This window comes from Scatophagus argus, chromosome 10 (assembly GCF_020382885.2).
Source record: "Scatophagus argus isolate fScaArg1 chromosome 10, fScaArg1.pri, whole genome shotgun sequence".
In the NCBI taxonomy this organism is placed as follows: domain Eukaryota; kingdom Metazoa; phylum Chordata; class Actinopteri; family Scatophagidae; genus Scatophagus; species Scatophagus argus.
Window position 1 is genome coordinate 21793524 of NC_058502.1, and position 12676 is coordinate 21806199.

General features: G+C 44.5%; 2 protein-coding genes across 2 annotated transcripts; one reads left to right on the forward strand and one right to left on the reverse strand.

Moving 5' to 3' along the window:
* The first annotated feature begins 787 nt into the window (after positions 1 to 787).
* On the forward strand, positions 788 to 7326 carry cdt1 (chromatin licensing and DNA replication factor 1). Its single transcript, XM_046401667.1, has 10 exons — positions 788 to 1331; positions 1473 to 1634; positions 3541 to 3845; positions 3967 to 4161; positions 4412 to 4557; positions 4764 to 4864; positions 5046 to 5234; positions 5421 to 5576; positions 5718 to 5919; positions 6527 to 7326. Exons 1-10 carry the CDS (start codon positions 912 to 914, stop codon positions 6688 to 6690), a joined length of 2040 nt encoding a protein of 679 aa, XP_046257623.1. The 5' UTR covers positions 788 to 911; the 3' UTR covers positions 6691 to 7326.
* A 734-nt stretch (positions 7327 to 8060) lies between these two features.
* Positions 8061 to 12270, reverse strand: aprt (adenine phosphoribosyltransferase). Its single transcript, XM_046401670.1, has 5 exons — positions 12113 to 12270; positions 10316 to 10419; positions 9992 to 10125; positions 9745 to 9823; positions 8061 to 8726 (listed from the first exon to the last, which is right to left on the reverse strand). Exons 1-5 carry the CDS (start codon positions 12199 to 12201, stop codon positions 8587 to 8589), a joined length of 546 nt encoding a protein of 181 aa, XP_046257626.1. The 5' UTR covers positions 12202 to 12270; the 3' UTR covers positions 8061 to 8586.
* Positions 12271 to 12676: the final 406 nt, after the last annotated feature.

A 12676-nucleotide genomic window follows, 5' to 3' on the forward strand; every position in this document is an offset into this window, starting at 1 on the left:
TTGCTGCCGAGAACTTCAGTAAAGATAGATAGATAGATAGATAGATAGATAGATAGATAGATAGATAGATAGATAGATAGATAGATAGATAGATAGATAGATAGATAGATAGATAGATAGATAGATAGATCCTTTATTCATCCCCAAGGGAAATTCATTTTTTTAGATAGACAGATACACATGAAGATCGATGCATTCAAATACAGTGACATTAACAACATTTGAAACACGGTCTCAGCTATAGAGCTACGTGTATGTGATGATGTGGAAGCTTTTTAATGTCAGGGCCCGGTCTGTATTTGGATGATCGTAACGTTTAGGGAGTCCGCTACATGATTTATGTCTTCAGGTTATTCAAATTCCTCACGCGATTTCATTCACTCGACCTGTTATGTTTAAATAGTAAAATTAAACCAAGGTGGCGCAATCTTTAAGAGGACATAGGTTGAATTAAACACATTCATTTTGACTTTGTTACACTGGGATAATTTAAAAAGGATGAGTCAATGTCGCCATATAAACGCGTCTATTCGAAAAAATGATCAATGATCAAAGTACTTGTCAAACAACAAAGGGCCGATGTTGGCAAGTATTTTGTGTAATACAGCATAATGTCAGCATAACAAAAAACACGAATAACTTGACTTGAATAACAAAACGAGCGTGACTTTAAGAAGTGCTCCGGTCTTTAAAACAGTCCCATCCTTCTGTAATTGTCCCAGAACGCGGTGCGGGGCGTGGCTTTGTTGAATGCGCGCGAAATTTCTTTTCTTTTTCCTGTTACGCATGAGCATTTCCGGGGATCTCTTGTTGACGGACAGTATTTATTGCTTTACAGACGTCGGTTTACGGCAGATTCGTGTACTTTTTTACGTCGCGGTTGCCGTGTGTCCACCGCGAGTAGCAGCAGCATGTCTCAGGCTCGAGTTACCGATTTCTTTTCCCAAAAGAAGAAAGGCATCGCAGCTCCATTGAAACCAGGGAAGCAGCGCGGTAGTGCAGCCTGCACACGGTCGAGATCCTTAAAAAACAAAGTCGATTCTGTCCATGAAGAGTTCGTCCGGGTTATCGACGAGGCGGTGGGGCTTAACGATGCAGCGTCTACTATCAGCAACAAAGATTCCCCCTCCAGTCCCCGGACACCAAAGCGGACCTCCGCCGACTCAGAGTTTGACCTCGGGGCGGCCGTGTTTTCAGCCACCGCCGACCACAGCACGGCCAAGAAGAGACGACAAGCGGAGACAGCAAGAGACGCTAAAGCTAACGTCCCAGAGATCGTAACGAGGAAGAAGGCCAGGAAGAAACTGGTGCTCCCCCAGGACCCACCACAGGTAACGCTGTTCTGCTCTTCATTTTTAACCCAAACAAAGATGTCAGACAAAAAAGCTTGTTCATTCTATCACGTACGTGTCTATTACCCATGATAATGCAGCCTGAGCTAAATCTGTTCCGTTGGTTCTGTGTATGTCCAGGCTGCAGTCCAGGCTCAGCCCATTGAGGTGACCCCGCAGCCCGCAGCTGCAGCAGCTCCTGTGTCTGGGCTAGACGCTGAGAGCCGCCTTCATTTCCAGACCAGCAGCTCTCCACAGAGGGGTCAAGTCGTCAGCAAGAACACTGGAGGACAGAGCAGTAAGGTGTGTTTTGACTGGCTGTAGAACATGTGCCACTAGAGTGCAGTCTTTAGGCAGCCCTGGAAGTGACTAAGCTGGCAGGGCTTGTTCTAGGATTCAAGGATTCTTTATTGTCAACCTCACAATATGTGCAGGACAGGGCAGAGGGGCACCTATGATCCTGCTGGCTGTGTTCACTGTGCGTTGCAGAGCCAGTGATGACACTTTCAATGGTGTCCCTGTAGAAAGAGTACATGATGGGAGGTGAAACTCTTGCTTTCTTCAGCTTGCGTAGAAGTGTTCTTGGGCTTTCTCAGCCAGCATTGTAGTGTGTAGGAGAGGTCCTCGGAGATGTGCACCCCCAGGATCTTGGTGCTGCTCACCCTCTCCACAGCAGCACCATTGATGATCAGTGGGGGATGTTGTGGGGGACTTCTCCTGAAATCCACAACAATCTCCTTGGTCTTCTGTCGTGGGTCAGCAGCGTGAAGAGCAGTTGAATCAGAACTCATCCCTGCAGCGCGCCTGTGTTCAGTGCCAACCCACATTTTGTGGCCTCTCTGTCAGGAAGTCCAGCACCCAGTTGCAGAGAGAGGTTTTCAGTCCCAAGCGATAGAGTTTCAGGATGAGTTGTTGTGGGATGATTGTGTTGAGTGCTGAACTGAAATACAGGAATAGCATTCACACGTGTGTTTTGTCCGTCCGAGTGGGTGAGGACTGGATGGAGGGCAGTGGAAATGGTGTCCTCTGTGTACCTGTTTGGTCTGTATGCGAAAGGGGGTAAAGGGACCGTCAGTTGGCTCTGGGAGATGTTGAATATGTCTGTGAGGACATCCTCGAGCTCCTCAGCAGTCCTTTAGGACACTACCAGGTATATTATCTGGCCCAGCTGCCCTGCGTGTATTGATCCTTGAAAGAGTCCTCTTCACACTGGCGGTGGACAAACACACTGTCTGCTTGTCTGGGGGAGGTGTGATCTACTCTGCTGGCGTGCTGTTGTGTGTTTCAAAACGCCCAAAGAAATCATTTAGGCTGTTTAGCAGTGAGATGTCGTTATCACAAGTCCAGGGAGGGGGTTTCTTGTCTGTAAGTGTTTGAATGCCCCGCAAGAGACTCTGTGTGTCCCCAGTGTCTCAGAAGTGGTCCGATATTTTTTGCTGTGCTGTTTCTTTGCTTCCTTGATACCACAGGACAGGTTGACTCTTGCTGCTGATAGGCCTGCAATGTCTCTGGCCCTGAAGGCTGCGTCCTCCCCATTCAGCCATGGTTTCTGGTTAGCACGAACAGTGATGGTTTTTCTGTTATTGTCACCGACCATGCAGCTGTTCAAGGTTATACTCTGTGAAAGTCCTTTAGGATTTTAGTGAAGCGTCGCTTGGCGAACACCACTCTGGGGAGAAAGGAGAAACATACACCAGTATAGTTGTGTGGTTATGTTGCCTTTGTTCACATGCTGTTTTGATCAGGGTGTTCAGCCCAGCAGAAAGCTAGCAGTGTGGCTCAGTTCTGATGGTGTCGGTAATGAGTTCTAATGGTCACAAGGCAGCAGTAGCATGTGCATAGGCTATCCCTGGTGTGAATGTGTAATGGTGAGTGGCAGTGGAATTTTAATGTGCTTATAAAGTCTGGTTAGATAGATAGGTAGTTTATGTTTTTGTAAAGGCCTAAAACTTTCCTTAAACAGATTTTCAAGGGGGGACAGAAATAGCATATTTGATGACTAAGCAACATTTAAAGCAGACAGATAGAGTTGTATTGCATAAATATATATGCATGTATGTATATATAATACAGGCATTGGATACACATGTTTGTTTCTGATTTGGCTCTGCACATGGGATTAGTTAACAGCAAGAAAAATTTAAAATACTGTCACACCTATCCTTAAATGTCTTGAATTCATCAGCATGATAATCCCCAATGCTTTCAGGCTCTGTGTAAAGAGGACATTGCAAGCCTCAAGTCTCGCCTTCAGAGGATCAAGAAACACAAAGAGGAAATAACCAGCGCTGCTTCCTCAGCTTCCGTTTCCACGTCTTTCGCCTCACCAGCTGGTACAGCACCAAACAGTACAACCCCTCATGTCTCCAAAACCGCTGCGCTCATCACCTCTGATGCCAAGGCCCTCAAGTCCACCATAGCACGAGCCAAGGAGCTTGCAACTAAAGCTCAGAGGAGGAAGGAGGAGAGGGAGGCAGAGGAGAGCAAGCAGTGTGAGACACAAGACCAGGACAGGTGAGTGTGTGTTTCGGTCTGTACCCCCGCTGATGACGTGCTGCATTTTCAGTAACACTTGGTCCTGTAAGTACAGATCAGAAGCCAAAGTGCCCTTACCCCCCCTTCTTGTGTCTTTTAGTACTGAGCAGCCAGCATACCAGCGGTACCACACCCTCGCCCAGGCAGTCCCCCCTGGCCTCTCCCTGCCTTATCAGTACAAAGTACTTGCTGAGATGTTCAGGAGTATGGACACAGTGGTAGCCATGCTGTACAACCGCTGTGAGACCGCTACCTTTACCAAGATCAAACAGGGAGTTCAAGACATGATGCACAAGTAGGTGGAAGGCTGGAGAAAATGTTCTGTTTTTACTTTTCAGATTTAAATGTCATGAGTCATCTTTTGACCAAACATGATAACTGTGACACAAACTTCTTTTCATTTGCCCAATTTGTTGCCTTTTATTTCAAGTCAGCATGATGCTCTGGAGGGAAAATGTTGCCCGTCCTTGTTTAACAACATGATGGGGTTAGAAGTGACTGTCAGGCTGTAGATGCTAATGTCAGTCTCTTCATCCTGCTTGCAGGCGGTTTGAGGAGAGCCATGTGGCTCAGATAAAGACAGCGTTTCCTGAAGCCTACACATTCAGACAGGAGAAGAACATCCCGACCTTCAACAGCAGCATTAAGAAGGGCAGCTACCAGCTCACTGTGGAGCCCGTCATTCTGTCTGGTTAGAACACCCTTTTCTCATTCTTTGAAGAGCCAGTTTCTTCTTCCCAGAATATTGTATGTTGGCTCACTTTAATATATGATACAGCTTGGATCAGTTCCTCGTTAATCGCTAAAACCGGAATGGAATGTATCTAAGCTGTAATTGCTGATCCCTGCTAATGATAACGTGTCCTCTACCTTCACGTATGTGTGTGTCCTCCTTAGACCAGAATGAAGCACGCCCTGTTCTGTCAGCCTCTCGTCTCCTGGAGAGAAGACAGATCTTCCACATGAATCTGGTCTCCATCGTCAAACAGCACCACAAGGTCAGCAGCTGCTCTTATATAGCTTCTGTAAGCTACAGCCAGTTCAAACACGGCCCTGTCCGAGCTTTGAAAGTAACCCCAGTGTGTATGAATTGAGGTGGTTGACTCTGCTCGTGACTGATAGAAAGGCTCCTCTCTGCTAACCAGTTCTCAAACCACCTGTCTGTCTGTCTGTCTACAGGTCTTCTTGTCCTCCTTGGTTCCTCCAATGTCTGTTCCAGAAGACAAACTGACCCGCTGGCATCCTCGCTTTAATGTGGACACTGTGCCAGCCGTCCAGACTACCTCGCTCCCCCAGCCTCCTCAAACCGAGAAACTGGCCACGGCTCAGGAGGTTCTGGACAAGGCCCGCTCATTCATCACACCCAAGGTACATTGGATTAAAGTGCTCACTTGGCAGCAAATTTCTCTATACGTCAATGTTAGTTTATTGTATTTTAGGTTAATAATATAAAGGGTAACTCTATAATCCATACCAGTTAGTCATGAGCAGTGTTAATTCTGTATATGAATTTAGTGTACTTGATGTCAAATGGTATTGTTGTGCTGTGTGCAGATGGAGAAGGCTCTGGTTTCTCTGGCTCTGAAGACAGAAGATAAAGTTGCAGAGAGTAAAGAGCCGACTTCTCTACAGACCTCAGCAGTACCTCAAACATCAACTGCTCAGGTCCCAACTGCTCTGAAAGGAGTGTCCCAGTCTCTGCTGGACAGGGTATGTATACCAGGAGGTGGGGGCGGAGCAGTGTGAACTTTCCTGTGCTTTATGGTATATTGACGTTGGCTGAACTAGCCTTTGTGCCATCACAAAATCACACAGTCGTTTATTGTTTTGGTTGGAATGTCGGTGTTTCAGATTCGGGCAAAGGAGGCCCAGAAGCTCCAGGCAGCCATGACTCGAAACTCCGCCCAGGAGGATCGCCTGTTGATGATGTCACGGCTCCCAGAGCTGGCCAGGATTCTCCGCAATGTTTTTGTCGCAGAGAAGAAACCAGCTTTAATAATGGAAGTGGCCTGTAACAGGATGGTGGCCAGCTACAGATCTGCTCTCAGCACAGGTTGGTTCAAACCAAGAGAAAACGGCAACGTTTCCAGACAGCGTTTCTTATATTGTTATAGGTGTAGCATACGCCATTGTTTTCCTGCAGGAAACTTGTTGCTCTCATTTCCACTGCATGATATGGCTCATCTCGACTCCACTTCAAACCGCTCCTTTTGATTTTTGGTCAGAGAGATTCCCATGCTGTGTTGCCGTTGTCACTCTGATTTAGGGTTTCCCCAAACTGTTTTCATCTGTCTTTTGCCGTCTGCTCATGGGAAGGCTCCCAAATCCCACACGCTTTTTAGTTCTTTTCCAGTGAAATGCCTGGAAACAAAGTTTGTCTCATTGCTGGGACAAACAGCTACATACCAAGGAGCAGTCACGCCATCAGTCCCTTGAATAGCCTCCATTGTTTCTGTGTTTGTGTTATGATGGTAGTAGCTGTGACGATCAGCTAAGAACCCCTTCTACATTTAGGGCGTACTATCTGCCATGGAAAACCAAACTGAGAAAAGTACCTGATACCAAAAGTGAGTCGGGCCATACCATGCAGCAGAAACAAGACATAATATCATTCCTAAAAGAACTGTTATGTGACTGGTTGTTCCTTCCTCTCTGAACAGGTGAAATGGAGAAACATATCCGGCTGCTAGCAGAAGTGGCTGCTGATTGGCTGACAATTCATCCAGTAAGGAAGGACTTCTACCTGAAGGTGAACAGGAACATGGAGCTCAACATTGTTGTGGACAAATTGAGCAGCAGACTGAAGGAGGAGGAGAGAATGTGAGACATTAATGAATGAGTGATGTGGCCATTCTCAGGCCCTGCCTTGAGCTGCCAGCAGCCTTAGGTTGGAGTTAATTTCACGGATTTGTTGGCAGCACACACACGTCACTGTGGTTTATGGTGTGCCCAGTGCTCGATGCAGGCGCATCTCCAGGACACCAGTATGTCCTGAACTCCTGGATCCACATGGGACTAACCAGACCTGCTATTCCTGCCATCCTCCTGTGTTGTAAACAGGTTGTTTTAAACACACTTCTGTTATGATGTGCTTTGTTTTTGTTTTTTTTTCCTCCATGAAAGTTTAACCACAGTGTGTTCAGGTTCTGATGGGTTTTTTTTTCACTTTTTTCCCATGATGGCAAAGGCATGATCCCCCCCCTAATCTGCCTCTGATGGTCTTACCCTCAAACCAGTCTCACTCCTCATACCTGAAACTAACCAACCCAATCAGTGAAGGCAATGAGTACTAGCCAATCAGAGGCAGAGTTATGACTTAGCCATCCTTGGGGGAAGAAACTGGCATACAGGTCTGCCTCCAGTCTTTCAAGGATCAGTTCTACAGTGTAGAACCAATGAATGTTCACATTTTTAAAGGTCATTGTTTGATAATGTTTGAGAAATACAAGCGTTTGTCTGATTCCTACTGTCGCCATTTTTCTTCTGAGAATACAATTTTATGGAATATAACAATCTATTGAACAACAGTAATGACTGCATTAATTATCAAAGAAATCCACAAGAGGAATAATAAGGAATATCTGTCTTTAGGGCATTTTGCCTTGCAGAAAATTGTGGTTAATCTTTGGACATTTTGAGGTTTCTGTCTCAATCACAATGTACTGAACGCAAGTAGAAATTGCAATTTAAAAAAAAAAAATAATAATAATCCAGTCCCGTTTTTACAAATTGCATTAACAAGCTGTTACTGACACTGGTATAAACATGGTCAACATGAGGTATCAACATGAGCACAAAACTGGCAAAGAGGTGACTGAATTCCTATTAAGTTGTGCACACAGGCCTTTGTTGTTCTCACATCAGAAGTGATCAGCATTTAGGTGTGTGTTTGTGTTAAACAGCTAAACTGTCGTCAGACACAGCCAATAAACGTCGGCCTCTTTTGCTCTGCACACAGTTTACATGCATGCAACCATGGCTGGTCAATGTTACTCAGACTACAAAGAACATTTCCAGTACCTACAGATTCTGCATTCATATGCACAATCTGTTCATTATAAAACTGTCAGTGGAACCCTATTAAGAGCTTCCACTATAGGAGAAGCAGCCATGTTTGGACATGTAAGGTAGAAATGTTAACCCCCAAAAGAAAAAATACAATTTTCATCAAGCAAATCTCAATAACAAGTAAACTAAAGTTAACAGTTTTATTAGTCAGCATAACATGCTAAAGCTGGTTAGATGTTAGTGCTCTCAAGTTCCAAAAACATATTCCTATGATGTAAACTGATAAACCACCTATATAATATGCAAATGAACAGGAGAAACTGTAGTTGTTTGACACGTAGTCATTCAGTCTGGAGCAGGCATCACGCCATTAGCCTCTTCCCTGTTAAGGCTTACATGGATGCAGGGAGTGATCCCAGCATGCATCAGCTGAAAGAAGTAGAAAATTCGAGAGTGCGAGACTCCTTGAGGATCGCCCCACCATAAGCCAAAAGCATGCTGGGTAAGGCTCTAGCACTTAGAAACAAAGTGTTCATTGATTACAAATTAATTTCTCAAAAAAAAAAAACATTTTAGCACGGACAAAAAAAAAACATGATTAAAATGACAAAAAGCCATAAAAGTGTGCTTGAGCTGCAGAGATTTCTTGTATTGAGGTGGTGACAGCTGAGAAGCACCTGACTGGAAACAATTCAAATGCTGCTTCTAGTCCTCAGTACTGAACCAGGGAGAACACGCTGTGTGGTTTCAGTTTTTCGATGCCGTTCACTTCTTTAAGCCCAATGACCACCAGGCAGCCCAAAATCTCAGCCTGCTGTTTCTTCAGCAGCTCACAGGCCGCGTTCAACGTCCCTGCAAAACATACATGGTTTTTTTTAGAGGGGCAATTTATTGTTTATTGAGCACAAACATTTACAAATCCACATTTTCCATCCATTCTTCCTTAGAACATGAGGTAGAAAAGAACCCTAACTGACCTTGTCGTTCTTCTTTCTAATACTAGCGTACTTCCCCGTCTGCCCGCTAATTCCTTTCTATCATTGCTTGTTCCCTACCTCTGCATCTCTTTTACCAGGTCTACAGGTACAGCAATACATACAGACAGAGCTTCATCACATGGACACGTCACCTCCAGCTCAATATCATCAAAACCAATGAGCTACTGCTGTAGTCCACCTGCTGTGTTAAATTTGAAGGAATTTCTTCAAGGCCTTCCCGAGATGTCAAAGACAGACTCACACCCACAAAACAAAAACACAGTACATAAACAAAAGCAAGTATTAGGATTGTATGATTCCTTTAATGCCTTCAACCAAACCGACCATTTTTTTCTTTAGGCATTTCATGGGAAACTAAATGTGCTGTACATGCAGACGAAGATCAAACCTCAGCCACATCTCGGGTGTCTCAGCCGCATGAAAAGCCGAAAGCCATTTTTTTGCCTGACGACTCACTTTTCAGTCTTTCTGGTAATCATACTACCAAGAGTGACTGGTTTTATTCCACATTCAGCAGAACTTGTGTTTGATGTCACTTCAGACTACAGCAGAAGGTGAGCTCATTGAAAAAAAAAAAAGACCTGAAACACTGAGTGGTGCAGTGTGGGATGGAAAGTGAGGTTGCCAGACTGGCCACCTTTGACCACCCCATGGCTCCTCCACTGATGTTGTCTTAACTGACAGCCAAATCTAATGCCAGGACGATTCTCTCATTTCGAAACGGCGTAAAGCATGGGCAAAGAGAAATGTTATCATATGTACCATTTTTCCAGGTGTTTTATTTACGTAACTGATGTTCCCCAGTCAGACTGAAAGACTGAATCCAGTGAACATGATTGCTACAAAGCAGATCTAGCCAGGAGATTCCTCACCTCCAGTAGCCAGAAGGTCATCAATGAGCAGAACCTTCTGTCCTGGAGCCACTGCATCCTCCTGGATCTCTACCTCTGCCTGGAGGAACAGAAGGAAGACTCTTAGAAAACACTACTTCTCAGCCGCAGAGACTCAAACTGCTTCAGGAAGACGAAAGGAGACAAACACAGAAAGATCTCCGAGGAAAAAGTGCTCCCCAGTATACATAACCTTTACAGTGTGTGTGTGTTTGTGTGTGTTGTTTACCTTCCCATACTCCAAATCATATGCCACAGACAAAGTTTTTCCAGGCAGCTTTCCTCTCTTTCTGACCAGGACAAAACCAACACCCAGCCGCTGGGCGAGCAGAGGCCCAAACAGGAAACCGCGAGCATCTAAACCTACATGGAAACAACATCAAAAAAACCACCAAGTCAGCTGATCAGAAATTAGAAGGCTTCCCCTCACTGGTGCCTTTAAGTTCCCACTTTCCAGACCTTCCAGGTCCAGGTGCATTTATAATCTCTATCCAACCTCATCAGGTAAAGAGTACTGGTTTACCTGAGAAGTTCTTTTGCTTTGGTTTCTTACCTACGATCAGATCAACCTGCTGGTGATTCTTCCTCACATGTTCTTCAAACAGGTCGATCACTGCTGTGAGAGCAGCTGGATCCTTCAAGATGGGGCAGATGTCTCTGCAGGATACACACACACACATTACAGTACCATAGAGCTAATGAAAACGGACAGCAGTATGAAATACATTTGCTAGAGAAGCGCATAAGAAGTTTGCGAGTCACTGGAAGGAGACTGAGATAGCCAGGTTCAACCCCGCCCTGGAGGATAACGACATGCAAACACACCTCAGTGGGGAACAAACACACACTGTGTCCTCATACTGAAAGAATTAAGAAAGTTTAGGAAAGAAAAACTGACACAAGAATCAAGGAGTCTGAGGAGAGGATTGATGCAGTTTAAACACAAGAAGTTATAATTGAGCCGCTGAATCTTCAGATTCACTTGCACCATAAACAAGCAGACTGGAGGACCCGCTCCAGATGAGACATCAGAATCACTTAAACAGGAAGCTGAGGAGAACCCATGATGATGAACAAGCACACCATGCACTAAGTCCTCACTGTGGTGCACTGTAGCTAAACTGTCAAGTTACGAAATGAAAGAGTCCATTTTGAGCCTTGGCAGAAGCAAGTAATTCATGGAGGAGAGATACATCATACTGCTTTACCTACAGCTTACCATCAACCCTGGCAGCACGGAATAATGACCATAAATGTATTTTCTGAGGAAACATTGAGTCCAACTGGATATTCGTGCTAATTTTTAAAGAAGAAAGGAAGAAAATTCCTTGCATGCTGAGATATCGCGTTCATGAGATTGGAACAGAGCGACAACCAGCACTGAGGTCTGACCAGAAATTTGTACTTTTTAAATCAAGGATACAGTTTGTTTGTTTGTTTGTTGTGTTGGTTAAGTTGATAAGGAAGCCAAATGGTTCTTTATCTCCCCTTAGGCCCTAACTGACTGAGGCCAGTGTTTACTTACAGCAAACAGGTAAAACGGCTGTAACATTAATAAACGTACAAACAAACGCTGTCCATTATTTGGCTTGAACAAGTATTTACAAGAGATGCAGAACAGGGAGAGGAAAGAAAAAACAACAGCTGATAGACAGATAAATAGATTTGACCATAATCATAAAATATACATAATACTGCTCACCTGAAGACACTTATCACTTACATTTACAACCTGTCGGGGATAAATATAAAGTGTAAATGTAAACTATATTTAGTCAACATTATGTTTTTGTTTTTTGTGTAATGACAGTGTAATGACATTATAGTTACGTAATGACATTATATTTACGTTGACAACGATGAGCAGCTGTAAATGGTAAATATGCTAAATGCATTTTATTTCGCTTGACGTAATTTTTTGGCGGAGCTCAGACGTTTTGTGATGGCGTCCATTTTGAAAGTGCAATATTTTCAATATTTGACTTTAACACTTGAGTGATCCCATTCCGATTAGATTAGATTTTCTGTAACCCCGTGTATTGATTTACTAAACAGGCCTACAACAAATCGCCATGTAGTTATGTAAGTGGTTACATTTCACAGTAAACCTATCCGAGCCAACCCTGTTTATAAGCCACCGCTTCAGAACGCTGACTTTGACTTCTTATAGGAACCAAAGTCCCAATCTCTGCTGTGTGTCTGCAGAGCAGCGGACACGTGCGAGAAGACGCGTACCCTCCTCACACAGCTGTGCGCGCGTGTGTGTGTACAACGCATGTGCAGCTCGTCACGCGCTGCCAACAGAGAGTGAACGTGCCTGTCATTTTGAAGCGGGATGCTGGGATCTCACCTGAACTGGATGCCTTCCTTGGGAAAGTCTGGAAAGGTTCGGATGTGTTCGTGAATCCGCTGGAGTTTTGCTTCCCTATCTGCTGCCATTCTCACCAACTGTAGCTCACCCGCTCACTCTCCGGTGGCTCCGTGCTTTTATCTCCCCACCCCTCCGCCCAACTCTTTCCTTCCTCTTGACACTTTGGACGCAGCATTGAGACGCAGTACCGCCCTCCTCTGGGCTGAAGTGCGCACATTTAGCCGTCGTCTACACAAAAACCCCACAGACTGATTTATTCTTCCTCCTGAATAATCCAGTAGGCTACTTGTTTTTTTTTTTATTTTTGATCAGACAAAGTAATTACCTTTAAAAGTACCTTTTAATAATCGATCAACACTCACAATAACAAGGCTGTTGGGACTGGTTTGTTTCTCAGCCATACTTAACATTAAGGGTCATATCTACCAATACCTTATTTATGATTAGTCAAGGATATTCTCTCCTGTTACGTAATGGCCACCAGGGAAGGACAAAGGGGGCGGGGTGGAAAGAAGGAAATGAAAGAAGAACAGATTACAAGTA